The sequence below is a fragment of the Amblyomma maculatum genome, chromosome 1 (assembly GCF_055883805.1).
Source record: "Amblyomma maculatum isolate TAMU_Amacu chromosome 1, ASM5588380v1, whole genome shotgun sequence".
Classification (NCBI taxonomy): Eukaryota; Metazoa; Arthropoda; class Arachnida; order Ixodida; family Ixodidae; genus Amblyomma; species Amblyomma maculatum.
The window spans coordinates 247167262-247193538 of record NC_139344.1 but is presented as its reverse complement, the minus strand read 5'-3'; the positions used below and the strand labels follow the sequence as shown (position 1 = coordinate 247193538).

The window sequence follows — 26277 nt, the reverse complement described above, 5'->3', positions numbered from 1 at the left end:
AGCGCCATTTCGTCCACGTTCAAGACGTCGCTCGGCTCGTAAATTGCAAGTAGGTCTTGAAGCTTTTGCTGCTGCCAGTCAGAGCAAACATCGTTATCAACCATGGCATTTTCACCTGCTATTGTGCGGAAAACAAGGCCGTAGCGCTTCTTGAAACGGCTTAACCAGCCATCGCTGAATTTGAAGTCTTCAATTTCCATTGCAGTACAATGTCTCTTGCCTTCTCCTCCAAAATAGGCCCGGTCACTGGAAGATTGGAACTTCGAGCACGCTTAAACCACAGGAAAAGTGCCTTCTCGAGGTCCTCATGCTCGGCCAGACGCATCCTTTTCCTATCGGGGGCGAAAGCGCCGCTGTTGTATGCTTTTTCAATCTTGTCACGATCCTTCGCAATCCTTGAAAGCATGCACTTTGGGACGCCATGCTTTTTCGCGATAGCAGTTTTCGACTCCTTGGCACACTTCACATCATCAAGAATTTTCATTTTGGCTTTTAAAGACAACTCATTATGGGGACGCTTTCTAGCAGCTTCTTCCATACTACACGCCGGAAAGAAGTCGCGAAACACAGTCACGGAACAGAGCAAAATGGCGCCCACACAACAAAAAACAAGGCGTGCAAGGTACTGGATTGGATTAGATTCTGGATATTGGCATCAACAAAGACGACTCATGCACAGTTTCGGTTTCGTTTATCCAAGTTGCAAGCAAAATGGGATTTCGATTGTCGAGCGCGACTCTGCACAGATTGTGTATGAAACCAATTACTTTTTTTTTAAATTGTTTCATTTAAGAGGTGTTTTCGTTTATGGGGGTTCGTTTAGCGCGCGTCCACTGTAACTGATTTCACAAATGCATCAGTATAAATTGAATTAAATTTGCAGTCACTCTGTTGTGTGGCATTGAGCAGGCTGTGTTATAAACCAGAAGTAGAAGTAGTATTTTTACTGCATGCACAATGCATGCATAAGCATCACTTGTGCTCCATTTTGCTGAACAAAATTTTTAATTCCTTTTTTTTGGCAAGGACCATTGTAGAGAAAACCTAGCCAGAATAGTTGTCAGCGATAGCCACCTGTTTTCTTGGAAGCTTATGCTAGATACCGACTTAAATGAGGCATATTTTTGTACTTGTATGTGCATGCAAACTTTGTACCGTTTTATATGTTCAGATCTTTTGTCTTGCCAATTAGTAACTTTGCCAAGACTGGGCATAAACTGCTAGGGCATTGAGGCTAAAAGGTTTATGCCATCACTTTTTCTTATGCAATATTTTGTTCTTTAATTGCAGATGACCCTGACAGCAGGTATTATATGCAAATTGCTGACCAAAGTGGAACACCAATTCCACTTCCTGTCGAAGAAAGGAAGGCACTGGCGGTTGCCATGGTGTTGCATGAGAAAGGTCGTACTGCACTCAAGCGGAAGAAGTACAGTGAGGCTTTGTTGCTGCTCCTTGAAGCTGACAAAGAGTTCAGGTTGGTAGAGGTGTGAAATCTACAATGTTTTGCACCACACATCATGAACTGAGGGTTGTGTAAAAAAACAAAAAAATGCTAAGAACAATTCCATTCACCTACTGTTTGTTATAAAGAATGATCCTCTGGTTGGCTCATCCTAAATACGTGATTTGTCTGGCAGCAAAAGATGCATTTATTAGCAAAAAAAAAAAAAGAGAGGTTTAAAAATCTTCCTGGCAGTCTATTTAAACTTGACATTATGAAAAAGACAGGTTGGTACGGTTTTGAAGTGAATGGCAGTGCAGTGTAGCCTCTTTAGTATCTGAACCAAAAGATGGGTGGTGGCACGCATATTTAACTTGTGAAATCTGTAATAAAATCAGTGAAACCAAAGATCAAAATACAGGTAGCATAAGCATCCTGCTTTACCGTGTGATATAGCATGGATGTGCGCCACCACTATGGCTCAGTGGTTGGAATGCTCAGGGGCTGAACCTAAGGACAGGAGGTCGAATTCTGGCTGTGATGGCTGCTTTTTGATGGAGGCAAGAAGCAAGGCACTCATGTATTGTGCAGTGTCAGTACAGTAAAACGTCGTTTATCCGAATCTCATTAACACGGGAATTCGGTGAACTCGCAGCGCGGTCCTGGCAAGACTGTGTATAATTCAGTGGCGGCAGACGCTCATTATCTCGGAGGCATTTACCCGCACATCTGCTCTGAGAACTCCGAGGATGAGGGCTACCTACTTTCCTGCTTTACCGTGTGATACAGCATGGATGTGCATCCACAGCGGTCGGGCAACGGGAAACCTATGCGAGGCAAGTCGGTCTGCGTGCTGCTCGGCAAAGACGAAAACAGAGTTATGGTGGCTAGATGGGGAGGTGAGCGCATCGCGCAGGCCTGCGCATGCGAAAGGCTGTCGCAGTCATTCATGCTAGCGACAGGTGGCGCGCGCACTGCAACTTAGATCTCTTCTTCCCGCCGTTCTGCGCCAGTCGAATTGCTTTTCTGTGGTTGACTGGCTATGCGCGCCGTTCTTTGAGGCTTGTCTGAGCGTTTGTGCGCTATCTAATATTATGATTTCATTTTTGCTTTAGTTTGTGCAGTGCAGCCTCGTGCCATAAGCGCAAACATGGCAATGGAAAAACTCCCCAAGCATCAAACGCACTGCTTCGCCCTCGGTTGCAATTCAGGAGATAGATAAAGCAGGAGATGGATAAAGGCAGGCTGTTGTACCCATCGTCAGATCTTCAGGAACTGATTGCAAAGTTGGAGGACTCATTTACACATTGTTTTAGCTTCAACAGGCTAAAAGCAGACAGCATGACGGACTTGATCTCATGCTTCGTATAGGAACAGACTGAACATGGTTGGCTGTGGCAAACACAACAAGAAGGTAACGAACACAGTCATAAAATTCTATACTCTCACAAGGCTTCATTTTATAGCTCAAGCAGAGAACAAGTCAAGGATGGGGAAGAGGTAAAAAATGCGTCACCTCAAGCTCAGGCATGTTACATGAGGAATGTATTGTGGGATTTTCTCAGTGAACATTAGTTCTCTGCCCATTGATCATTGACTGTACTTCCTGGTGGCTGTATTTCCTGAGTTTTTATCCTATAGGCTGTAGTGGTCACCATTTTACTCTTGAAATTGACTACATGTATCTGGTACTGAAATGAAATCCCTGCGTTGTACTGCCACATTCCCTGCATACTGTGTTTTCTCGGTCTGTAAGCGAGGAAAAGGCACGCAGAATATCCTCGACAATCATTGTAGCATTCTTAAGGGCTTTTTTGACAAAAATTAATAGAGGATGATGGTCAGATAAAAAAAAAAAAAAAAGAAGTACAGTATTGAACAATCGCCTAGCTCTGTCTATTTGATCCCGTGCTCTAGTTATCCGGGACTAGCCAGGGGCTTTATTAGTGAATGAAATTTGAGCAGAAAACAAAATTAGGCAGGTAAAGTGGCAGAGAATGCGGTACCTTAAGGGGAGACACGGGGGTTTGCGGCCGAAAAATGACCAAAAAATTGACTTTTCAAAGTATTTTTTTTCCGAATCTAGATGTTCTGAGGAACCCATACATAAAATATTATAACTGTCAGTTAAGTATTTATTGACTTATTGCTCTTCAAAGTCATCAATGTGACAGTTTTCCTCGCGAAAATGACTGAAAAAACGGTCAAATTCAAAAGCGTGCCATACAAGAACGCCGCTGCGGAGCGCCACCATTTTGGTTTCGTTTGAAGCATAAAGCTCTCTGCTATCCGTTTTTAGCGGGAAACCGTGCATGCGTCTGGCAACAGCAGAGCCACAAGCCAGTAAAAAAATAAAGAATACTCGCACCGCATTGGCGCTTTTGTGTCACGTGCTACGAATCCTGCCTCCCTATTGGACACTGCGAAATCGTCTGCTAAAAAGATACAAAAAAACGCCATCGCGTCCGCCATTTTGGATTGAGCTTTCTCGAACACGCTACAACGCTACGATGGCTGGTGGTAATAGAAAGTTCCGCACTGCGCACGCATTCGGAAAGAAGAAAAAACGACGGCAACCGCGCCCGCAACGGCAGCAGTCACGCGAAATGCTGCCGGATGCACCGACGTCGGAGACCGCCGACACTTCGAGCCCTGCTGCGGCGTCGTCTCAAGATGCTGCAACAACCGACGGAGCCGGGAGAGCCGTCCGTGTAGACACGCCTTTTCTGTCCGACGCCGATAGAACAGAACTAGAACATCGCGCAACGGAGGCACAGCGTGAACTTTCGTCAGTTTCAGGCACTCGGCGAAAGCGGTCTCTTTTGGGATCAACAATCGAAGATGCGCCCGCGTCAGGAACGCCGTTCACTGTGCTAACCCTAACCTCCGTGAACGAGCTACTTGAGTGCGTGAAATGCAAAGTGTGCGGCGGTTCCGTAAGCATTGCAAAAGGTGAGCTGGAATTTGGGCTTGCTGTTAAGCTCGCGCTCAATTGTGAAGTCTGTGGGCAGGTGAAAACCACTTGGAGCTCGCCTAGGGTAGGCACGAACGCAACCTGCAAGCCTTTCGAAGTCAACGTTCTCGCCGCGCGTGCTGCTGCAAGCACGGGGAACGGGCAGACCGCGTTGAATGACATTTTCTCCGCGCTCAATATTTCGCGGCGTGGTATGCACTGTAAAACATACCAAGACTACTTGAAAGGCAAGTTAAACCCTGCTGCTCTGAACGCTGCCGCACAAGTGATGATTGACTGTGCTGATACTGTGAAACTTACCTACCGAAACCTGAACTTTGGACACACGGGAAATATAGCTGTGTCGTTCGATGGAACGTGGCTCACTCGGGGCCATTCCTCACATGTATGTGTTGGGACTGTAATTGAGCTTTTTACGGGCTATGTTCTCGATTTTGTGGTTTTGTGTAATTTCTGCCTGGGATGCCGCTTTGGTCCTAAGGAGGGCGAACCAAACTTTGAAGCGTGGCAAGCGGGCCACAAATGCCAGAAAAACACCTCCAGCAAACCAGGTGAGATGGAAGTTGAAGCAGCCAAGATTCTGTTCAGCCGGTCAATTGAAAAGTATGGACTGCGCTATGTAACCATGCTTTGTGATGGTGACAGCCGCGCCTTCAACAGTCTTCAAGACGCGAATGTGTACGGATATGTGCAGATTCAAAAGGAAGACTGCACCAACCACGTCAGCAAGAGGATGGGAACAGCACTTAGAAACCTAGTGCATAAAAGGAAGGGAGAAAATGGACCAAGCCTCAGCGGGAAAGGAAAGTTGACTGGTGAGCTCATTACAAAGCTCACCATGTACTATGGCTGGGCACTGAAAACGCACCAGGGTGACATTGACAAAATGCACAATGCGGTGCTTGCTACATATAGCCATGTGACATCAACGGATGCAGAGCCAAACCATAGTCTCTGCCCTCAAGGGCAAGAATCCTGGTGCAAGTATAACCAGGCTTTGGCTAAAGATGAGCCACCACCAAAGCACCGCTATAATTTGCCAGAGTATGTCGCAGCTGCACTGAGGCCTGTTTTCATCCGCCTCTCCGACAAGAAGTTGCTGCAGCGCTGCCAAAGGGGAAAGACCCAAAACTCAAATGAGAGTCTCCATTCCATCATTTGGTCCCTGGTGCCCAAGACTAAGCATGCCTCATTGTTTGCAGTGCAATCTGCTGTGGCCGAAGCAGTCATTAGATTCAATGCCGGCAAGGAATGCGCTACCAAAGCCATTTTGCAGCAGCTGAGCGTGAACCATGGCACTACAGCCATTGAAAGGTCAGCCGAGAAGGATAGGCGTCGGCTTGTGGCATCTGATGCAAAGCATGCACGCGCAGAAAGCTTCCGCAGCGCAATGAAAAGAAAGCGCACAGTTGTAAAAGACAGTGATTACATGCCTGGTGCATTCTAGAGGTCAGCCCTTTCGTATCCATGGTTGCTTTTGGCCATAATAAAGTTTTATGGTGTTCTAAAACTTATTTTCTTGTTTTCTCAAAATGGACTTTTTTTCCACGCTGACAACCCTTGCCCACAATATCTTGAGATCTACTGGCCCAATTTGCATCATTTTTGTTGCATTTGAAAGCTTATGAGATGCTTTCTGCAATCATACTAATACATTTACATATTTTTGTGCATAAATATAAATAGCAGCCAATTTATCTGGTTCAAGAAAATATCATTTTCAGACTAGAAATTTCCAAAGTCTGTAACTTTTTTGGGGATTGGTTTAAAATTATGCCTATGCTATGGTTGCATTCCCTGGTCCTTCTAGAGCATGTAAATGTAAAATATAGGCCAGTATTTGCATTGCAAGTTGCCTTAATTTTGGGCAAGGTGGTCCAACATGACACATTGAATATCTTCACATCTATATAAGTTAGGTAAAATCCAATTACATATTTGTTATCAGCAGAAAAATCTACATCAGCAATAAAAATTTCAACCTTGTAACTTAAGAAATAAGGAAAAAAGGTCAAACCCCAGTGTCTCCCCTTAAACTGAGACTTGTGTGAGTACATGATGTTACACGCATGGCGTGCAAATTTTTTGTTCTCCTCTTATGCTGTATCACATCACTTGTCTTCCCTTAGCGGCTGGGTTTGCCCACTTACTTTTCCGCTACAGAAATAAAATCTTGTGTGCTGTCCTGCATGCTTTTTTTTTAATGAAACCCGGGCTCACAGTTGAGAGAATACCAGCACCTTATTCATGTATAAACTTGTCCTGATCTTTCACGCGTAAAAATAGCTCGGAACAAAAGTTGTAGACAAGAGCTTCCCATTTGTCGGTGTTTTCAGGTGGAGGCTTGGGCGTCTACATCTGCGTAAAGTGCTTAGCTTGTTATCCTCCAGTTTAAATTGACTTGGCATGCTGATTGAATAACTATTCATGTTTGTATGATGTGCAAGCATCAGAGTCAAGCACATGCCTCTCGACACAAAAACAACACATAACTGGCAAAACTACCTCGCACGCGTGCGCCGGGTGAGCGCGATGTGTCGACGACAGCGCCACCGCTGCAAGCATGATTGCTTGCTACACTCCGCGGCGGCTAGCCACTATAATAAAAGCAAAAAAAAGCTGTAGGGCTCGAAATGAGGTGATGATAGCGGATCATGTGAGCAGTGGCTAAGTGGCACCAGTGATCGCGCGCTTCAAAGGGAGAACTCGTACCGTATTTACTCGCATAATGATCGCACTTTTTTTTTGTAAAATACTGACGCAAATTTCGGGGTACGATCATTACGCGGGGTAAATTTTCTACAAAAAATTTTTTAGCACCGAAAACGCAAACAAGTTGCAGGTCAGACGTCTTAGAACATATATCTCGATTACAACCAAAAATAAAAGCTGAGTAAGGCTTACCTTCGCAATAAACACGCACATTAAGCATCACATGGAGTGCACAATGCCCATTTATTTTTTTTCGTCAGTACTCTAATCAAAGTCTGAATCCTCGCCATCCTCGCTTTCACTGCTGCACGACTCATCGGAAACGGCAGTGTCGTCGCTGGGAGCATCTTCACAATCCCACAGGAAGTCATCTTCCGTTCCATCCAAAGCGTTAGATATGCCTGTCTTCTTAAAACTCTTAGCCACTACCTCGTCGGGGATACTGCTCCACGCTTCTGTGATCCACGAGCACAGCATCTCCACGGATGGCCTTTTAATCTTTCCGCTCGGCGTCAAATCATGCTGGCCCATCGCCATCCACTCAGCATAAAGTCGTCGAACGTTGTCCTTGAACGGTTTGTTCAAAGACACGTCGAGAGGCTGCAGCAGCAAAGTCAGGCCGCCAGGAATGACTGCAATGTCCGTGCGCAGCTCTTTCAGCTTGGCACGCACGCTGTCCACAAGGTGACCCCTAAAACTGTCCAAAGCCAGAAGCGAGGGAAGCAGAAATGCTCCTGGTCTTCTTCCCCAAACAGTCTTAATCCAGTCGACCATCAGGTCTGCAGTCATCCACCCTTTCATCTGTGCACGTATATGGATGCCACGGGGAAAGTTTCCCTTCGGAATAGTCTTCCGTTTGAAGATCACGTATGGTGGCAGCTTCCGCCCGTCGGCCGTCACAGCAAGCATGACTGTGCATCGCTGTTTTTCTGCGCTAGACGTCTTCACGAGGACGCTCCGAGCACCCTTCTCGTTCACAGTTGTATTCCGGGGCATGTCGAACGTCAGTGGAGTTTGATCGGCGTTTCCAATTTGCGACATGAGGTAACCGCATTTTTCGCGAAGCCTAGTGACGAAGTGATGGAAGTCTATCACTTTGCTTTCATACGCGGCTGGGAGCCGCTGGCACAACGACGTCCGCCGCCTCAGGGAAAGTCCATTCCGTCGCATAAAGCGAGTCGTCCAACCGGAGCTAGCGCGGAAATCCTTTGCGGCGATTCCCAGCTTCCTGGCAGTTGTGCGCGCCTGCGTCTGTATCATTTCTAATGACACTGCACAACCATCCTTGCGCAGGTCCCTCACGTATTCTAGGACCGCCTCCTCAACACGAGGTAACTTGCCCGTTTTAGGTCCACGGAAAGCCCGCCGTGTCTTGTTCGTAGCCATCAGCTTCTCGCGCTGCTTCTTCCAATAGCGTATCCTCATTTCGTCCACGCCGAAATGCCTACCAGCAGCGCGGTTGCCATGCTCCAGTGCATAGTCGACAGCCTTGAGCTTGAACGCGGCGGTGTAACTGGCATACCGCCCCATGGTGAAATGGCGTAAACTTGCACAAAAACACAAAGCACGCTACGACGCTGCCGAATTGCAAAATGGCGAACGCTGCAAAGCATGGAATCATGGGAACTCCGTTACTAGACTAGGTTGGGAACTCGTCGGAATGCATTCGCTGCGGGATGACTGCAGATCAACCACCAGGCGACGACTCCATGTTCGGGGTGCGATCATTACTCGGGGAATTTAAAAAATGGAATTTTGACCTCAAAATTCAGGGGTGCGATCATTATGCGAGTAAATACGGTATATCGTCGTCAAGGCGGCGAGACTTTGTATTTTCCTGTCAGATGACTGCTACTGCTGTCCCGTTGCTGTGATGGCTGCAGTGACTGCACGCCTGATTTCTTTGTCCCGGTGGTTTGTGATGCGGCGGTGACAGCTCGCGAATCATAAAAATAAGCGCCCGTTGCTCTTTTTGACTGTGCTTGGGGCCTGTTGCGCTCCACAACGATGGTGACCGCCACTCCAGTAAAGCGACGACGATGTTGCTGTCGCTGGCATGCTGATCGATGACGACATATTATCGGAAGTTCTCGATGAAGACGGAAATTATTCTGACGATGAAAGTCATGAGCAGCCGATGTCGGACTGTGCAAGAGACCGCCGAGGCTCTCGTTGTACTGGGGAATTTTGCGTCGGATCATGCGACAATGAGCATGCGCACTACAACTTGATGGGACTGAAAAATAGTGCAAATTCTGATGAAGAAACAAACAAAAATAACAAATAAAATAAATGTTTTTCATGAAATAAAGGTATGTGTATGTCCTTCTGTTGTTTTCATGGTAAATTCGATAATCCGGAATTCGGTTAACTCTGACATTTTTGCCGGTCCCTTGCGATCCGAATTACCAAGGTGTTACTGTACGCATTGACGGACGCTAAAACGGTGCCTAAGTAAATATTCTAATAGAAGAAACTCGCAGGGTGGTTTTTGTAAGTATTCAGGTCAACCTAAAAGCTTTGTATGGAGCTTGTAATTTACAAATAATTTTTAAAAAGTGCTTCTGGCGACCAACTTGCAACCAGTTGGGGCAAGACATTCCCCGCATGCAAACCTCGCCGATGACTTCATTGGGACTTGCTGGGTGCGCTCACTTGAATATTCGACGTTCTCAAGTGGCACAGGGAGTAGGGCGTGGTGGGACGCCGTCGCGACTTGTTCTCTTCATTTTTTTGCTTGCATTTTCAGCAGTTTCAGTTCCATTTGCAATAATTTCAAAATGGAAAGTGTTTCCACAATTATTTGGGTCTTTACTTCATAAGAATTGGCATTTCTATGTTGCATTTCTATGAGCAGTGACCATTTCTGGGAAATTCTGCGCATTCCTGCAAGAAATTAGCTGGTATTTTGTGCTGTGAAAACAACTGTCTCTCTCTTAAGGCCTGCATGTGCCACGTAGGCAGAAAAACATTTCTTTTGTATTGAAGTAAAAAGTAGTGTCTGGAAGGTTAAACATGCTAATGCTCTCTTCTAGGACTTGCAATTCACAGCTGCTGAGAAAGGTGGACAACTATGCACTCCTGTGCCTTGACATTGCCTGGTGCTACCTCACACTTCAAAGTGTGGATCAGTTGTTCGACGCAGACACACGACTGAAGGAATGTGAAGCTGGCTTTCGTCGTTCATACGGCGAGAATTTGGAGCGTCTTTCTGCAATCAAGGCATGTTGCAAATTTGACGCAGTAATTTGCATGACTTTCTTTGTTGCCGTTGGTATGCTTGTAGAATCGGTGTTACTCTGCAGCCTTTTTGTACACATGCCCCACTGCAGTGGCGCAGTGGTTAGGGCGCTTGACTGCTGCACCCAAGGATGCGGGATCCAATCCCGGAGTCAGCGGCCCCTATTCGATGCAGGCAAAAAGCAAGGCGCCCATGTGCTGTGCGATGTCAGTGCACGTTAAAGAACCCGAGGTGGTCGAAATTTCCAGAGTCCTCCACTACGGCGTCTCTCGTAGCCTGAGTCGCTTTGGGACTTTAAACCCCATAAATCAAACCAAACCTTTTTGTGCGCACCTCGTGCACTTGGTTGCAACGAGATTAAGCCATATGCATCACTGTAGAGCAATGGTCTTGCCTGACTTCATAATGCTGTTTGAGCCAGTGCAGTGTAAATTGGGAAAGCCATAGGGCTTTTAAAACATTCATATTCCATGTAAACATCATTAACATGATATCCTACCTCAAAAACATGCTGTGCATTAGTGGATAAATGTGCAGACAAATATGCATGTAGTGCAGGGAATGCACAGTGATTATAGTGAAATAAGGAAAACGTGTGGTGCACACAGGAAGGTGATGGAAGTGCTTGAACTACAGTAGACTCATTAATTCAAACTCGAAGGGACCCCACGATTTTGTTTGAATTATCGGAAGTTCTCGCATATATGACTCTCGAGCAAGATTACAGTGCACATTATTGGAAATCTATAGCTGACTAGACTGTTTAAAGAAATCATTAATTGTTGATTGCTTCTTTTTTAAGTGTGCATTCAGAACAAAGTTCTCGATTCCAGTAAGAGCAGCCAGTTCTTTTTCAGAATTTTCTGCTGCAGTCAGAAATTTCCAGACCCTGGCAAGGTAGTTGAAGGCTTGTGCTGCTGTCACAGAGGATTGCTTTTCTGATTCCTCATCTTCACTTTTGCTGCGGTGCTGTGCTGGCAGCACCTCAGCTACCAAGTTGTCCAGGGTGTCTTCCCTGCACACGCTTAGGTTATCGTCAGCAGCTGCAAATTCGCTGAGGTCAACAGCTATGTTGTGTGCTTGAAGGGCAGAAAGCACTAGCCCTGCATCATTGCTCTCCATTTGGAGGCAGTCTTCATTTTCATTTTGAGCTCAGTCAGGCAAAGTATCACTGCTGTGGCCTGGTATGCGGAAGGCATGCTGGAAGCAGTTCCATATCGTTGCTGGTGTTACTGCACTCCATGCGTCAGCTAGCATTCCCACCGACGACAACAATGTTACGCTGTACGACATGGAATTGTCCATGCATATTAGCATCCTCTTAAGGAGTAGCTTCCTGTAGTTGGTCTTCAGCCATTTGATCACCCCCTGATCTAGGGGCTGAAAAACAGCAGTTGTGTTTGGAGGGAGGAATTCAAGATGAATTGTCTCCAAGCCCTCCACATCACCGTGAACGGGACAGTTGTCAACAATCATCAGCTCTTCTTTTTTCACACTTGACCACCACGTCAAGTTTCCGCAGCCACTCTTCAAACAAAGATTGCGTCATCCACGCATGTGAATTTGCTGCATATGAAACGGGTAGAGTTTTGACGCCTTTAAAGCGCCTCAGTTGCTTTGATTTGCCCACAACCAAAAGTTTGTGGCTACCATCCATATTGGCACAAACCATGACTGTGAGTCGCTCCTTGCTCAGCTTACCGCCGGTACAACGTTCCCCCTTGCAACACAATGTTTTCTGAGGCAGGCATTTAAAGAATAGTCCCATGTCATCGGCATTATAAATATCAGCTTGGGAGTATTGAAGCAGTAGGCTCTGAAGGCGAGTCTGCTGCCTGTCTGTAGTAACTGCCTCATTCACCGCTGCCGCTTCTCCACTTAGTTGTGAAAGCGAGGCCATGTCGCTCCTTGAATCGAGACACCCATCCATCACTACACTTGAAATCATCAATTGCAAAGCGCACGGACAGTTCTTCGGCCTTCTCTTGTAATATCGGTTCACTTACTGGTAGGTTGGAGCTCCGAGCGCGCTTAAGCCAAAGGAGAACCGCCTTCTCAAGCTCCGGGTGCGCCAACTCCCTAAGCCTTTTTCTGTCAGGAGTGAAGCGACTTGCGTTGCTTCGCAGCTGTCTTTCGCTTTCACAATCGCTGTCAGCATACTTTTCGTTATCCCATACTTCAATGCCACAGCAGTCTTCTTCGTTCCAGCCTCAACTTCTTCTATGGCTGCCAATTTTTCTTTCACAGAGAGCGTCCGATACTTCCCTCTCGGAGACAGGGTGCTACCGACGCGGCCAACCGACCAAGGAAAGCACGAGTGGTCACATGATTCGCAGTCTGCCGACTCTACTCGTGTCATTTTCGCATCCTGTTTTTTTTTTTTTCTGCAGTTTTGAGAATTTTGACAAGCGCAGGCAGACAGTAGTCTTTTCCACAAGTTTTGAGGGTTCAGTGTTGTTTTAATTTCGAATTTTCTTCATTGAACTGGCTAGCAAGCCACAAAAGGTTGAGCAGCGCCCTTTGGGAGGCTTTTGTTTCGTTTCGAACGTTTGTTTGTTAGGCTCTTCTTCACTTTCTTTTCTTTTTTAAGTCATAGTGCGCTTATTTTCACATTTTCCACTGTTGTAGTGTTAGATTTTTCGCCAGTGGCGGAAAAGATAATTGATAATTTTCCGGTATGGACAAGCAAAAAGTGTGAATTAACCGAATTGCGGTGTTTGAATTAAGCGGCGTTGAAGTACATTGAAAACATGAGAAACCAACCAAAAATTTGATTTTTGTTTGAATTAACCGAAAGTACGAATTATCAGAGTTTGAATTATCGCGAGTCTACTGTAGTGTTATCCATGCAACACTGTTCATCACCTTCAAAGTTTTATGGCAAGGAAACAGCAGGCACTAGACCGCAGGGCTGAAGGCCATGTGTGCATTGCATGATAACTTGTGCTCCTGTGTGTCGGGGTTTTCGTTTGAGACATCCAGAGAGCAGATTTTCTTGCACTGCAGCACCAAGGACAATCTCGTTTTTTTAAATCTTAAATTTTGATGCTGTCAGTCACAGGCAACTACAAACCCCTGAATTACACTGAGGTGCCTATATGTACAGTAAAATCTCTGTGATAGGAATTCGGTTCATACAAATTTCGGGATGATACGAATTCGTGGAATTCCTTGGCCAGAGTGCATTGTGTACAATGTGCAATATTTCTGATGGTCTGAACACTGTCCCGCGCCACTAAGGATAATATGAAAGTGCGAACTGCTACCACAACCTTGAGCACTATGCACTGCCCGCACATCGTTGAGTTCGCGATCGCCAGTTGCGCTGTACGTACGAATCACGAGCAGTTTGCAGTGACGCGTGATCCGCACTTTGTCGACGTCACGATCTGGCTCACGCCGCGAGAACCTTTCAGCGGTGCGTGACCCACAAACCGCAGACGTCGCAATCGGCGTAGCTTGCGGCGCCATACGCGGTGAGTGCGCACAGACCGGACATCGCTGGCTCTGCGATCGCGATCCGCGAGCAGTTTGCGGTGCCCGAATGTCGCCATCTCTAGTCATGTTGTATGGGCCGCAAAAAGTATGCGAAAGCGGGTGGACCGCGCATCGCCAGCATCGCGATCGTTTTCCACGGCGCAAAAAGTTTGCAGCGGTGTGCGGTCGTGAGTAGTAGTAGGCGGCGCACACGGCGGCGCGTGTGCACGGGTCGCACATCGTAGACTTCGCGACCGCTAGTCGCGCTGTACGCATCGCGAGCAGTCTGCGGCGCCGCGCGGCTGACACATCGCCATCTCTTGTCGTGCTTGCTATACATTCCGCGGGGGCACGCGGCCCGCGCATCGCCGACGTAGCGATTGCCTGTCGTGCTGTGTGCGCCGCGAGTGGCAAGCTATGACCGCGCGACCGTAATAAACCTTCTCGGACGTAAACAGATATGCTTGACTGCCTTTCCTATGCTTCTGCATCCTTATTTTCGTTCGTTTTGATGATATGAACGTTCGGATGATGCGAATTTTTTCGCGACCCCGTGAGATTTGTATCACAGAGGTTCTACTGTAGTTAACTATCTGGCATCAGCCATTCCACTGGTTCAGCAGTCTTTCCTTTCTTCAAAATGTCCACCACAGTTGATGCTATTATGTTGACGAAACATTTTTTTGAACTCCTACTATATGGCTAGGTTGCTCGCTATAACAAAAGCAATACATTTTTGGGCGTGGTGGCTGATAAGGGTCATCTGTATCACAGTAAAACCTCATTGATACATTTTAAAAAGAATGTGAGAAAAGATTGTTATTATGCTGGAAAATATATGATCCAAAACCACCAGTTATGAAAAATGTAACTGTTGAATGAGGTACAAAGGTGTTTAGACATTTCCACTACGTAAGAGTCTTGATTAAAGTCCAAGGCAGGAGTTCTTATCAACTCCTTGTCTAAAAGCCACGAAATTAGGGGTTCTTAATGTTGTTGGCGGGAAAGGAACCTTGCAAAACACCTGGTTCATTTATGGCAATGACTATATGGATGCTATTTATGGATGCTTTGCCACTTCACACCAATGCACTCTGGGGAAGCTGTTGTACAGTTAACTGTTACAACCTTGTTTGCATTCCCAGACCTGTACTGCTTGTATGCAAACGCACATTCATGTAGTTCTGAGATGCTTTGCCCCTTTGTCCCAAGGCACTTGGAATAAGCCGCTGTATTATCGTATCTACACGATTGTAAGTCGACCTTTTTTTCAAATTTAAAAATCTGAAGTTGGGGGGTCGGCTTAGAATCGTATGCATTGCCAATAAAAGTATGAAAAACAATACATCACGGACGCTACGGCGGGGTTACAAGTTTGTGTTTACTACACGACTGTAGGCGTTGCATTCAGCAATTCTGCACGCTTCTATAACAGGCTTTTTCATTTTTTTTTTTTTCAACTTTCACTGCACACACCGCGTTAATAAATCCCTTCTGTCTATAGACAAGCATCATGTTTGTAAACAAAGGTGGCGCTGCGATCGGCAGCGACATGGGGTGTAGGCAGTTTATCAGCCGATTACTTCTGGAATTACCTGGCGAAGAGCGCTGAATTGGCTTCCTTCTCCGTGGCCTTAGCAGCGTGCGGCTACGGTGGGCGACTGTAGTGACTGAGTTAAATGTAAACTAGAAAGCGCAATGTATATGAAAAACTAACAGGCATCATTGTTCAACTCCCGTGCCTACTGCTAGCGCATGCAAGGACGACGACGAATGAATGAGTGGAAGTGTGTTTTTCATATGGCAACTCTTAACGGGCTTTCTGATACTCCAAGCACCCCACACTAAAAAACAATATATTGCCGACAACTAGCGTCAACTAGAAATCATATTTCTAGCTCAGTGTACTGGCAACTTAAGTCAGAATTTTACTGAATAAGAACTCAATCTTTTAATTATTTCTAGTATATTCGCCTGTGGTGTGCTCTGCCAATATATGTTATTCCGCTCAATAAAAAGACGTTTGACGTCTGTTTCATCGTGCAGACGTAGCTAAGGTCATTCACAGGTTAATATGTACATGAAAGCCCGTATTTTTTTTTTTTTTTTTTTTTTTTTTTTTTTTTTGAAAGGACCTTGAACAGAAATGCAACGTTCTCCACGACCGCTTGCAGCAAAATTTGCACAATCTGTTAAGCTTTTTTGTAATATACTCTTAAACTGTTTATTCAAAAGTTCGTCATCTTATCTGATTATTTAGCACCCTCATAGCGGATTACTCTTTGTGACATTAAATTCCATGTATACCATATATAGCATACTTAAATATATCCTGCTTAATCAGAGCTACGTTGTACGTGGATATTTCATTCGTTCGTCGAAATCTTGATGACCTTCAAGAAGAAAGTGTTGAGAAATGACGCTGCGTGAACTTGTCCGGATCCTAACAATATTTACTTGCTTTTTATAGGGCCGGTAGAGTCACTTGTTGAAACTCGCGAAAGTGATATCAGAGAAAACTACTTCACAAGACCTGTTTTGCAATATCGCGCTGGAGTGAGTGCTTAAACTAACAGCAGTTACCTCCCCAGCAACTTTTGTGACATTTTCTGTACGAACATATGCACAAGCACATATGTAACTCACAGTGCGACTTCTTAACTTGATATATATATAACAAAACGTGCACGAGCTGCAGGCATTTGTTATTGCGCTTTTCATCGTGAGACCGAAAAGCAGTCACGACTATTAAGAGTTGCAAACAAACTGATCAAATTTCAGTGCAGACGTGCAACGCACGTTAGCCGCGAAGGCAATTCGTCGCCGAAAAGTCTACTTGTTTCGCTCAACGCTGCTGCCCATCGCTCTCATACTTTTCTGACCGCAAGAAACATGTGAAAACAGGTGCTATTTTCCTTTTGTGCCTCGTGGTGCCACCAACCAAACCACAGCATGCAGGAATATTGGGAATTATGCCCGAAACACAGCAAGCGCTGCGCGTCCAATGCAGGCGACCTGAGCTTTTGCCTACACCACGAAAGACACTGCTGTAGCCAGCGCCGCCGCATCTTCACTGACGTCACGGGCTGACGCTTGTCTATACCGTAACGTATGCCGCACTCACGGGAGTGTCGATAGTTGATGGAAGGGCCGCTGTTCCAATAAGCGGAGGCTGCGGCGGCTCTTCCGGGAGTGTCTATGGTTGACGAAAGAGCCGGCTGATCACGTGGTGTTGAACGAATTAGGCATCATTCCTTGTTCTTTGGTTCTTCGTATTTCTGAATTCATTGCCGGCCACAGACTGCATCGTCATAAGTTCTCTTGCTCCGAAAAGCATGCGGCGCTCATTCACGGCAGCTTTCAAGAGGGTGGTGATTATTTATGCAGAAGAGACTAACAACTGCTCGGCAGGCCGAAAATTTGACGTATCTGAACGAGTGGTGCGGGAGCAGCAACGGCAGCAAGGCAAGACTTTCAGCTGAGATGCTAAGCGAAGAGGTTTCTGCGGGCCGAAGTCTGGAGGTTTCCCGTAGCTGGAGCCCAAGCTTGCGGCTTATGTTACTGAGAGACAGGATTGGTTCCTTCCAGTGACATGTGAAATGGTCACACAACAAGCCCGTATCTTCGCTGCGGAAGCAGGGATTCCAAGGACAGACTTCAACGCCAGCAGGGCATGGGCATCTAAATTTATGAAGAGGGCTGGCTTTTCTCTTCGTCGGCATACAAGCGTGTGCCAGAAGCTGCCTGCCGCATACAAAGAGAAAGTTCTTGCTTTCCATAGGCACTTTCTCAAACTTGGAGACTCGCGACAGTACTTGCTCAGCCAGATCGGCAATGCTGATCAAACCCCCGTATACTTGATATGACGAACAACACGACGGTGAACACGAAGGAAGCCGCCCACCAGATGAAACTCCTCACAACAAGAAATGAGAAGCTGCGGTTCACCATCATGTTGTCATGTTTGGCGGATGGCACGAAGCTCGTCTATACATTGTCTTTAAAAGAAAGACAATGCCGTCAGAAGCCTTCCCGAAAGGTGTTGTGCGCGTGAACGAGAAAGGTTACATGACCGAGGACATGGTGGTGGAGTAGTACCGTCTTCTGGTGTGGCTTCTGAGGCCGGGGGCATCACTTAGAAGTCACATCCCCTACCTTCTTGTGCTTGATTCCTTCAGAGGTCATCTTACCGACAAGGTGAAAGCAGAGCTGCGGAAGGAGCATACAGACATGCTTGTGATTCCTGGCGGTTTGACGGGGCAGCTGCAACCCCTAGACGTTCAAGCCCTTCAAGGATTTGCTACGCCGTGAATATGAGTGGCTGGCAGCGGAAGGCCGCGAACTTATGCCAACTGGGCACGTCAAAAGAGCCTCCCTGGTGGTCGTGTGCGGGTGGGTGCTTTCGGCATGGACGGCTGTACCAGGCGATGTCATGATGCGGTCATTTGCAAAGTGTGGAATTTCACATGAAGACGATGTGCTGTGGGACCACAGCAGCGATAATGACAACAGCACATCCAGTGAGGATGATTAGTTCGCTACTAGACAATGCAATAAATTTTCGTTTTGTAATGCTAGTATGTCTTCTTCTTCATTTTTTTTTTTTTTTTGGACTTCCCGATTTGGGGGCGTCGACTTACAATCGTGTAAATACGGTACTTGTCTACATGCCATATTTTCACAGGAACTGCATGCTCATATGCTAGAGCGTTTTTTTTTTTTTTTTATGCTTTGTCTTTTTGCACCAAGGCCGCTGCAGGGTCATCATGGCAGGCGACTGTCGTTGCATTAGAGCACTTTGATGCTGCGTGCCCCCAGGTCCAGCTCACTTGTGTGCACATGCAACTAGCAGCTAAACTTATTTTAACGGCCACAGTTTGTTCACATTCTGAACTGCGAAATTTTATCATTGGGAAACATATCAACTGAAACGAAAATAGTGGAACTCTAAGGGACATATTTATTGCTCGGGATTTTGGCTTTAATTTAGAATTAACCCATGCCATCATGGCTTTGAATTTATTCGAAAAGCTTAAAGTTTAAGTTTAAAATATTCTGTGTGCCTGTTGGCTTGTTCAGAGCCACTGGATGTAATGGTTGAATGAAATTGGGGTGGATTATATTGCATCCTGCAGCAATTTGTTTTGGTCTCTGCTTAATTTTTAACAATAAAATAATGGGAACACTTTCTGATTCCTTCCCCACCCACAAAGTCTTGTTTTAGCCAGATTTCTGCAGAGAGCCTTAAGTTAAACATTTCGAACAGGAATTATCAGCTTCTTAAGTATCAGAAAAAAATTGTTTCCCTAACATGTCTCAGGGATGCATGATAGTCTGGCTTTATTGCACTTTGGGAAAAACATGCCTTCCCATGTTCAATTCGTATGGTGAATGACCTTTGAACCATTTTGCGTGCTTGCTGGAAAGCAGTGCATTTTGACTGTTGCTTTGAAAAATATGCACATCTATATGGTACTAAGCTGTAAAGAGTGGCAAGTCTGGTATTATTGGGAATATTGATTTTAAGAATGATCTGGTGGCAACATCTCCTTAAATGTTTGTGTTGTTGACAGCATTATTCTGAAAGCAATAAAGCCTTTGCATTTTAAGACCCCAAAGATCACATTCTTACATAGAGTAGATATAGTGTATTAATCCAAGTTTCTTGCTCCGAACTCCAGAAAATATCCTGTCCTCTGATGACATTTTAGAATAAACTCTGGAAGGCAGTGCACTTAATGTGAGTGAGACGGGGAGGGAGGTTTGTTTGCCTGTAAATTCTGAGAGGTCGGCCTGACTGATGATACATCGGCCTGCTACTCTGCACTGGTGGAGGGAAAGAGAAATGGGCATGATAGATGACGTGATGGGAGGAGTGGAAGTATAAACAAGCGCATAACCGATTTGTTGAATCACAGCTCTCAAGTCAAGACCCACGCTGGTTATAACGCAAACTGCATACACAAACATAAGCTTCTGGCCAAGTCCACCTTGATGTGCGAACCTTAAATGTGATTAGTGTTATCTCTATTATTGAAGTTGCTGTAGTCGATGTGTTCTTGCCCGCTACCGTTTGTCATTGCTTGATGTCGTGTTTCAGGGAAACACAAATAAGGAAGCCGCCCTCTTCAGCCGCCTACACCTCCTGCAAGGCATTGTAGCCTTTCACCAGGGACATTATGTTGAGGCAAGGCAGTATTTGCAAAAAGCAGCTGCTCTAATTTCCCGGCTCAAACTTGATGATGCAAAGTTGGCACAGGTAGGTCCTGTTTTGAAATAACTTGTATTCCATGTGAAAACTTGTGGACGTGATTGAACCAGCCATGAACTGCAAGTTCATGCTGAGCTAACTGCTAGCTTCAGGCAGCCGACACCGATTCTCCTACTGTTGATGATGATTGATTGGGGGGGTGGGTTGCTGTGGCCACGTTGGGATCAACTCACGCCGGACCGGCAATTGTTTGGGCTCACTCCGCAGCGTACTAGCGCAGTTTACCAACTGTCTCATATCTAAGAAAGTTGATTTCTCTAGCATAACCGTTTATGCCGCCAGTTTAGGTCTCTGCTTTGTTAGCATGCTCTGTCTTCCGAATGTTGCCAACAAGCATTTTTATTGTTATTCATTGTTCCCCAATCCTGCCATAACCCAAAAAGGGGTAGCAGTATATGTAAATAATAGCAAGTAAAGAAAATTTGATTACGTGGATAACTAAGCAATTGTCACCAATTCGTAGCAATTAATAATCAACAATCAGGCTTTTTCGGTCAACCCAGGAGACCCTTGAGGAAGTGTCCTAGGATCATTGCTTTTTTATTGCGAAAGCAATACTATTTTAGGCTACCAGCCTTCAGCGTAGCGCGACTGGTAGCCACGTTTTACCCACGTGACGCTGTGACGTCACACCCTACGTGGGCTGGCAGGAGCTGCCGACTTGGGTCTCTCATTTCACATGGGACGGTTATGTCAGAATCGGCCTGCTAGGACCCTGGCATTCACGTTACACCTATAGGCCACTAAGGCACGTTCATACGGCTTGGTTAAAGCGGGGCTTTATATGTGGGTTGAGGAAGAAGAAAAAGATAAGAACGCTCGGTCACCCGCAGATAATGCTTTCGCTCAATATTTGGTTCAGCAGTGTTGAACCCTTGTAATTTTTTTACTTTACATAAAAGATACTAGTTTCACTGTGCCAATGAGATTGTTTGCCGATGATTATACGCTTGTTTGTAAAATCACTTTTACAAACTATCAAGTCGATTTAAATGGTTCTCTTGTTTGCCATTTTTTATTGGTGCAAAATCTAGAGAATGCTAGTTAACACTAAAAGTAGGTGTTTCTTCACTTTTCTTGTCCAAAAGCTCCATTATTCGTTAGTTACACGTTACGTTTGTCGCCTTTGCGGGAAGAAAGCAATATGAGTACCATATAAACCATATATAGGTCTACCCCCTTACCTTGAAGTGAAAGAAAGCTGAATATAACAATGAATCTAGTTCCATCAAGCATTTTGCTTAGGCAGTATTTCTTTAGATATTGCACATGAACAGCTGAGCTTGTCCATGCCACTGCACCATCTTTTTTTTTTAATGCCCAATTGTCGTTGAGCGAGCGGTCATATTGCCATTCACTTCACTCAACACCAACTTTTTGGGGAAAGCAGCTGTACACTGCTTCCACATGCCATTATTTATTGCTAAAAAGGTATTATATACTATAGTATGTGGAACGGAAGAGCGCACATGAAGACAAATATGCCATGGACGGAAAAAAATATGCTAGGAACTGCAGGATGTCAATATGGTTTTGGCTGTCTGTTCACGAGCAGGCACGCCACATTTTGCCAGAGGGGTGACAGAAGTTTGCGTTTTTCAAGAAAAAGGCTTGACCTACATTTCGTTTATACGGTATTTGGGCATCAGAATTGCTAATAATTTATCATGGAATTTACACATTGCTGATATCTGTTCTTTGGCTGTGCATAAATTAATTTTTTTGCGGCAAACTTAAAAATTCTCTATCTGACATAAAATTGCTTGCTTATTGTTCACTAATTAGAGCTAAACTTGAATATGCATGCGTTGTTTGAGACCCGTTTTGCTGAGCAAAATATTAAATGTCTTAGAGGGTGCAGTTGCTGTTACTTTCCATCATTTTAATGGAGATCTAGCAATTAACTCATTATCCTATCAGTCTCGTTCAACACCTAGACTTACCGTATACAATCATCCGAATTCACTAACGCCTTATTTTGTACAGCTGGATATATTCAAGATTTTGCTTTTTTCCTGAACTTATAATGACTGGAATGACTCTTTGCTGCCTGCTTGCATTGATTGATTCATTTTTTATTTGTATTGTATTTTCCACCAAGCTTGGGCCTGTGCAAGCTCTTCAGTATGGAGTAAATAGATAGTAAATAAATATAAGTAAATAAAAGTGTTTTGATCTGCTAGGTCCTGCATCCGTGTTCGCTTCCTCGCTCTCCATACTCCACTCAACTCTTTCTCATTGACTTGCAGCCCCTTCTTTCTATATTTCTCCTTTGCACTGGCATGCCATGCATCTTTCCTGAAGGCTTGCCTCCCTCCTTTTCCTAAGAGCTTGTCCTCATGAGTCTCAAGCTTAGTGGTGAAGGTCACTTTAGCTACCAAGAAAAGCTTGGGGAGAAACACATTTACACTTGTTCGGGCTATAATGCTAGGTACCTACATTGTTTGATGTCTCCCTCTGAATTGTGTGAACTCTTTATTTTCAGTTTGCGGAACTAATGTTTTCTGCTGCAGAAAGTAGAAAGCCTTAAACTATTGATATTTATATTACTTGCAGCGTGACTGAACTGAGATTTGTGCTGCTTATTAAATAAATTACTGGCCCCTCCTGCAGACCATCGAAATTACACACGTATTCCGTGTGCTTTGTTCTTGAGATAGACTGTTAAATGCATGAATTTTCAGCTCGCACTGATCTTGCGCTTCTTCGAGAACTGAGGTCTTGCCACATCTTACGCATTGCAGCAAATGATGAGTGTGATTGTTGTAAAGATTGGCGCCATTCATTTGCCTCTTTACATTTTAACCGGCGTCGTACTAACCACTGAAACAGCCGCTCTACGCACGGCGAAGGCATCGGGCTCTTTTGTCCGGACGGCGCTCGTTTCTGTACTCTTTTCTTTTTTTCTTTTTTCAACCAAAGTGAACAAGGTCTCCCTTATCAGTTGACGGTCGCGTTTCCACCCGGTTGTGGATTGCGGGAAAAAAGCATCCTCTGTGGCCGAGTGCAGGTCACCTACATGTCTGATTCAGGGAGAAGAGAAAGTAACGTTTGCGCTTCGCGGCTTTCTTTAAAGAGTTGAGCTTGTGAAGAGCACACTTGCAGTTAGCGAAGGCATTTCTTCCTCGACAGGGCCGGTGCCCCGCGGCGTGGCACAGTACAGACAACGCCCAGTGTCTGCGCGCCCATTTGCTAGCAGCCCGGGCCTTTTAGGGAGAGAGCAAAAACATGCTGTAGACCTGCCTGGTTTGACGAAACTCCTCCTGCTTGCGGCTTAGGAACAATTAATGTTTTTTTTTTTTCCACGTGGGGGGAGAGTGTGGGGCGCGATGCTCTACCACCATCGCAACAGATAGATTTTGGTCTCGACCGGAGCCAGACACGCAGATCGTTCTCTCTAGTAGCTGTGGAGGAGGTTCACGGGGCGGCCGGTGGGACATCATGCTGTCATGAATATACCCATTGTAAATCATCATCTTTGTATATAAAACCTATATATTGGTGCTCGGCAAGAGTCCCCTGTCTTTCCTGCAAGACTTTCTACTGACGCAGTACTTCGCTGGAAGGAAGAACGGAGGAATAACCACCCCGTACAGTTAAGAAGAAAAAGAACCACTCCTTACTATAGGAAACCAAAGTTCAAGTTTCGCCGCGTGGCGGCAGCACCGCATTCCTAGCGTGGTGGCGAAATGTGAAACGGTGGGGCTTCGCCGGAGCAGACGCTCCACTAGCTTCCTGTGCATGCACGGCGATCGCGTTGCGCCTGGTGGTTATTTGGCGATACAAAAACGCTTCCGCTGATGCGAAACGGATGTAATAAGTAGCGTTTGTTCGTGGGAAACAATAGTAGGCGAAGCACCAAAAGACGAGCTTCACGTGTGAAACTTTGCAGATTCCTTTGCAAGAGTGTCCACAAGACCTGTTTTCCAACCACATGACAGCGTTCTGAGAAGTCTCGCATTCTTTGTGGAAACGAAAAGAGCCGATTTCCCCTTTCTTCGTAAACTCAGAAATGTTGACAGTTGACAAAGACGGCTTGGAGAGGCATCAAAAAAGTACAGTGGTTTAACACCATGCATAAAAAGTGAAGAGGATGGAAGATTATCCTGCTCTTCAGTCCCCGCGTGTCTAGTTTTGCCGATTTTCTGTGCTCTCTCCCTGCTTTGTGAGGGCTCTGAAAGCAACCAAATCAACAGATACAATGTCTGCAATTGAGATTGATGTGTGAATGTGCCCTAAGTGTCCACAGCTGCCTTTTCATTTTTAGATTGACCAAGAAAATATCTAGGAACGAGGCCCCCTTTTTTTTTTTCGGGGGTGGGGGCGGCGTTGGAAAACATGCCTTGCTGAGACGCTTTTACAGATTTTCGCAAATTGGCCAATAAGTGCACCAATTAATATTATTAATAACGAAGATATGTCGGAAATGCAGTACAAAAGTGATCCTAGCTATGGCTCGACTGACACTACTCGCACAGAGCACCCCATTCGCGTCACAGGGTTCGTGAGTGCAGACCAAATATTATCATAAATGAAGCACAACCATTTAATAAGAATCTAAATAAAACACAATGTAGTACAAGCTTGGATTTCACCTGCCTTTCGAGCCAGCAAGCCGGTTACGTCGCGTGCAGCGCACGAAGTATGCATGTGCTTATGAGATTGCTAGCGTTCTTGTCTTTGAAGAAACACCTCCTTGGGACTATAGACTTATTCTTCTGCTGCAAAATTTTCTTTGGTAACGCCGTAATAATAAAAAACATTCGTATATAGATCGCATGCTACAGGCCAAAACGATGGTCAACGAGCGGGCCACTTTATTTCACAGTACTGCTGATACTTTAGCAGTTTTTAAACATATTATATACGACAATATAATTACATAGCGGACTTACCTCGAGATGCACTTCCTACGTTTTTGCTAACGTGGGACGCATTCACAATCAATATTTACTCATCCCCGTCTGTTATCTGCTCTACAGTGCAGACGTGAATAAAAAGTTTCCCGCCTATAATTAAGTATCCTTCATAAAAATACGCGTCAGGTTGCCCAATCAAGACTGAATACAGGTGGCATGTCGCGGTGCGCCTGGGGGGGTGCGTCAAGGCGCTTGCTTGTGCGAGAGAAAGCGCACGCCGTGAAGGCAGCGAGCTGCGCCGGCGGCGTCCAGTGTGTGCCCGTGCGACAAAGCAGCGCGAGACGTCTGCACGTGCACGGAAGCGAGCGAGCGAAAGGAGAAAACTTGCACGGGATGCCTAGGTGGTGCCGCCGTGTGTATCCCCAGTTTCTATTTTTCTGTCGGAGATGGCGCTGCCTGTCAGGAGCAGCAGCGCCGCTTGACGGTGCTTTGGAAGCCTATTGTATTGTACAATTTTATTCCAAACATCATACCATGTACATGTTTGAGGTGAAGGGAGAAAAGGCCTTGTGATGGCGGCTTGACAATGCTCACCATCACCTTTGTGTGTTCTGCAGTGCAGTGCTCAGCAGTGACATTCAATATTAGTAATCATATCATAAAACAACATGGATTTGAGGAATGGAAGGGCTTCTTAAACAGTACGAAGTATGCAAAAACAAATGCGTCTTGATTCCTTTTTTCTTTTTAATGAACAATAATGAGCTTCTTCCAGTGAGGGGTCCTTGACAGAACCAAAGACGGCAAGTTAGCTTTCTGATGTGAAGAGGGAAGAAAGCTTTTCCCAGGCTGTTACGAAAAGCCATTTCTAAGTGTAGCACTGGGGTGCTGACAGCCAAGAATACTTCCCTGGACTCAGCAGAACAACTGCCAACTGAAAGCTTTTCTGATGCACAAGTTCTGCAATGCACTACATGTCGTTGGCTGCACCTGAAATCTGATGGTCACACCTGCTTATTGGAATGAACTTGTTTCCTCCAAAGAAACATCTTGGTTGAAGTTCAACCACGATTCCTGGCATGACGATATGCCATCAAACCATTGACTACAGTGCAGTCAACTTATAACAATATTGAAAAAGGAAAAAGGAAAATCTAATCACTATACAGTAGACTCCCTTTAAGACGAACTCCAAGGGACCATGAAAATTGTTCGTCTTATCAGAAGTTCATCTAATCAGGAGTGCTTCCAAAAATGATGTTTGAGCATGCAGTGTGTGTCCAAATACCTCGTATATGA

At 45.4% G+C, this 26277-nt stretch overlaps 2 protein-coding genes across 4 annotated transcripts in view; both read left to right on the top strand.

The window, feature by feature from the left end:
• The window catches only part of LOC146206159 (NEDD8 ultimate buster 1-like), a 53286-nt gene that overhangs the window by 5593 nt on the left and 21416 nt on the right, over positions 1 to 26277 (top strand). For all 3 annotated transcript variants that reach the window (XM_084590792.1, XM_084590791.1, XM_084590790.1), the window contains 3 exons: positions 1291 to 1477; positions 10166 to 10352; positions 19949 to 20107. In XM_084590792.1, coding sequence (XP_084446918.1) covers positions 1291 to 1477; positions 10166 to 10352; positions 19949 to 20107 — 533 coding nt within the window. The remainder of the gene's footprint in view (positions 1 to 1290; positions 1478 to 10165; positions 10353 to 19948; positions 20108 to 26277) is intronic.
• LOC146206160 (uncharacterized) lies at positions 4262 to 6102 on the top strand. Its single transcript, XM_084590788.1, has one exon. It carries the CDS (start codon positions 4612 to 4614, stop codon positions 5863 to 5865), a length of 1254 nt encoding a protein of 417 aa, XP_084446914.1. The 5' UTR covers positions 4262 to 4611; the 3' UTR covers positions 5866 to 6102.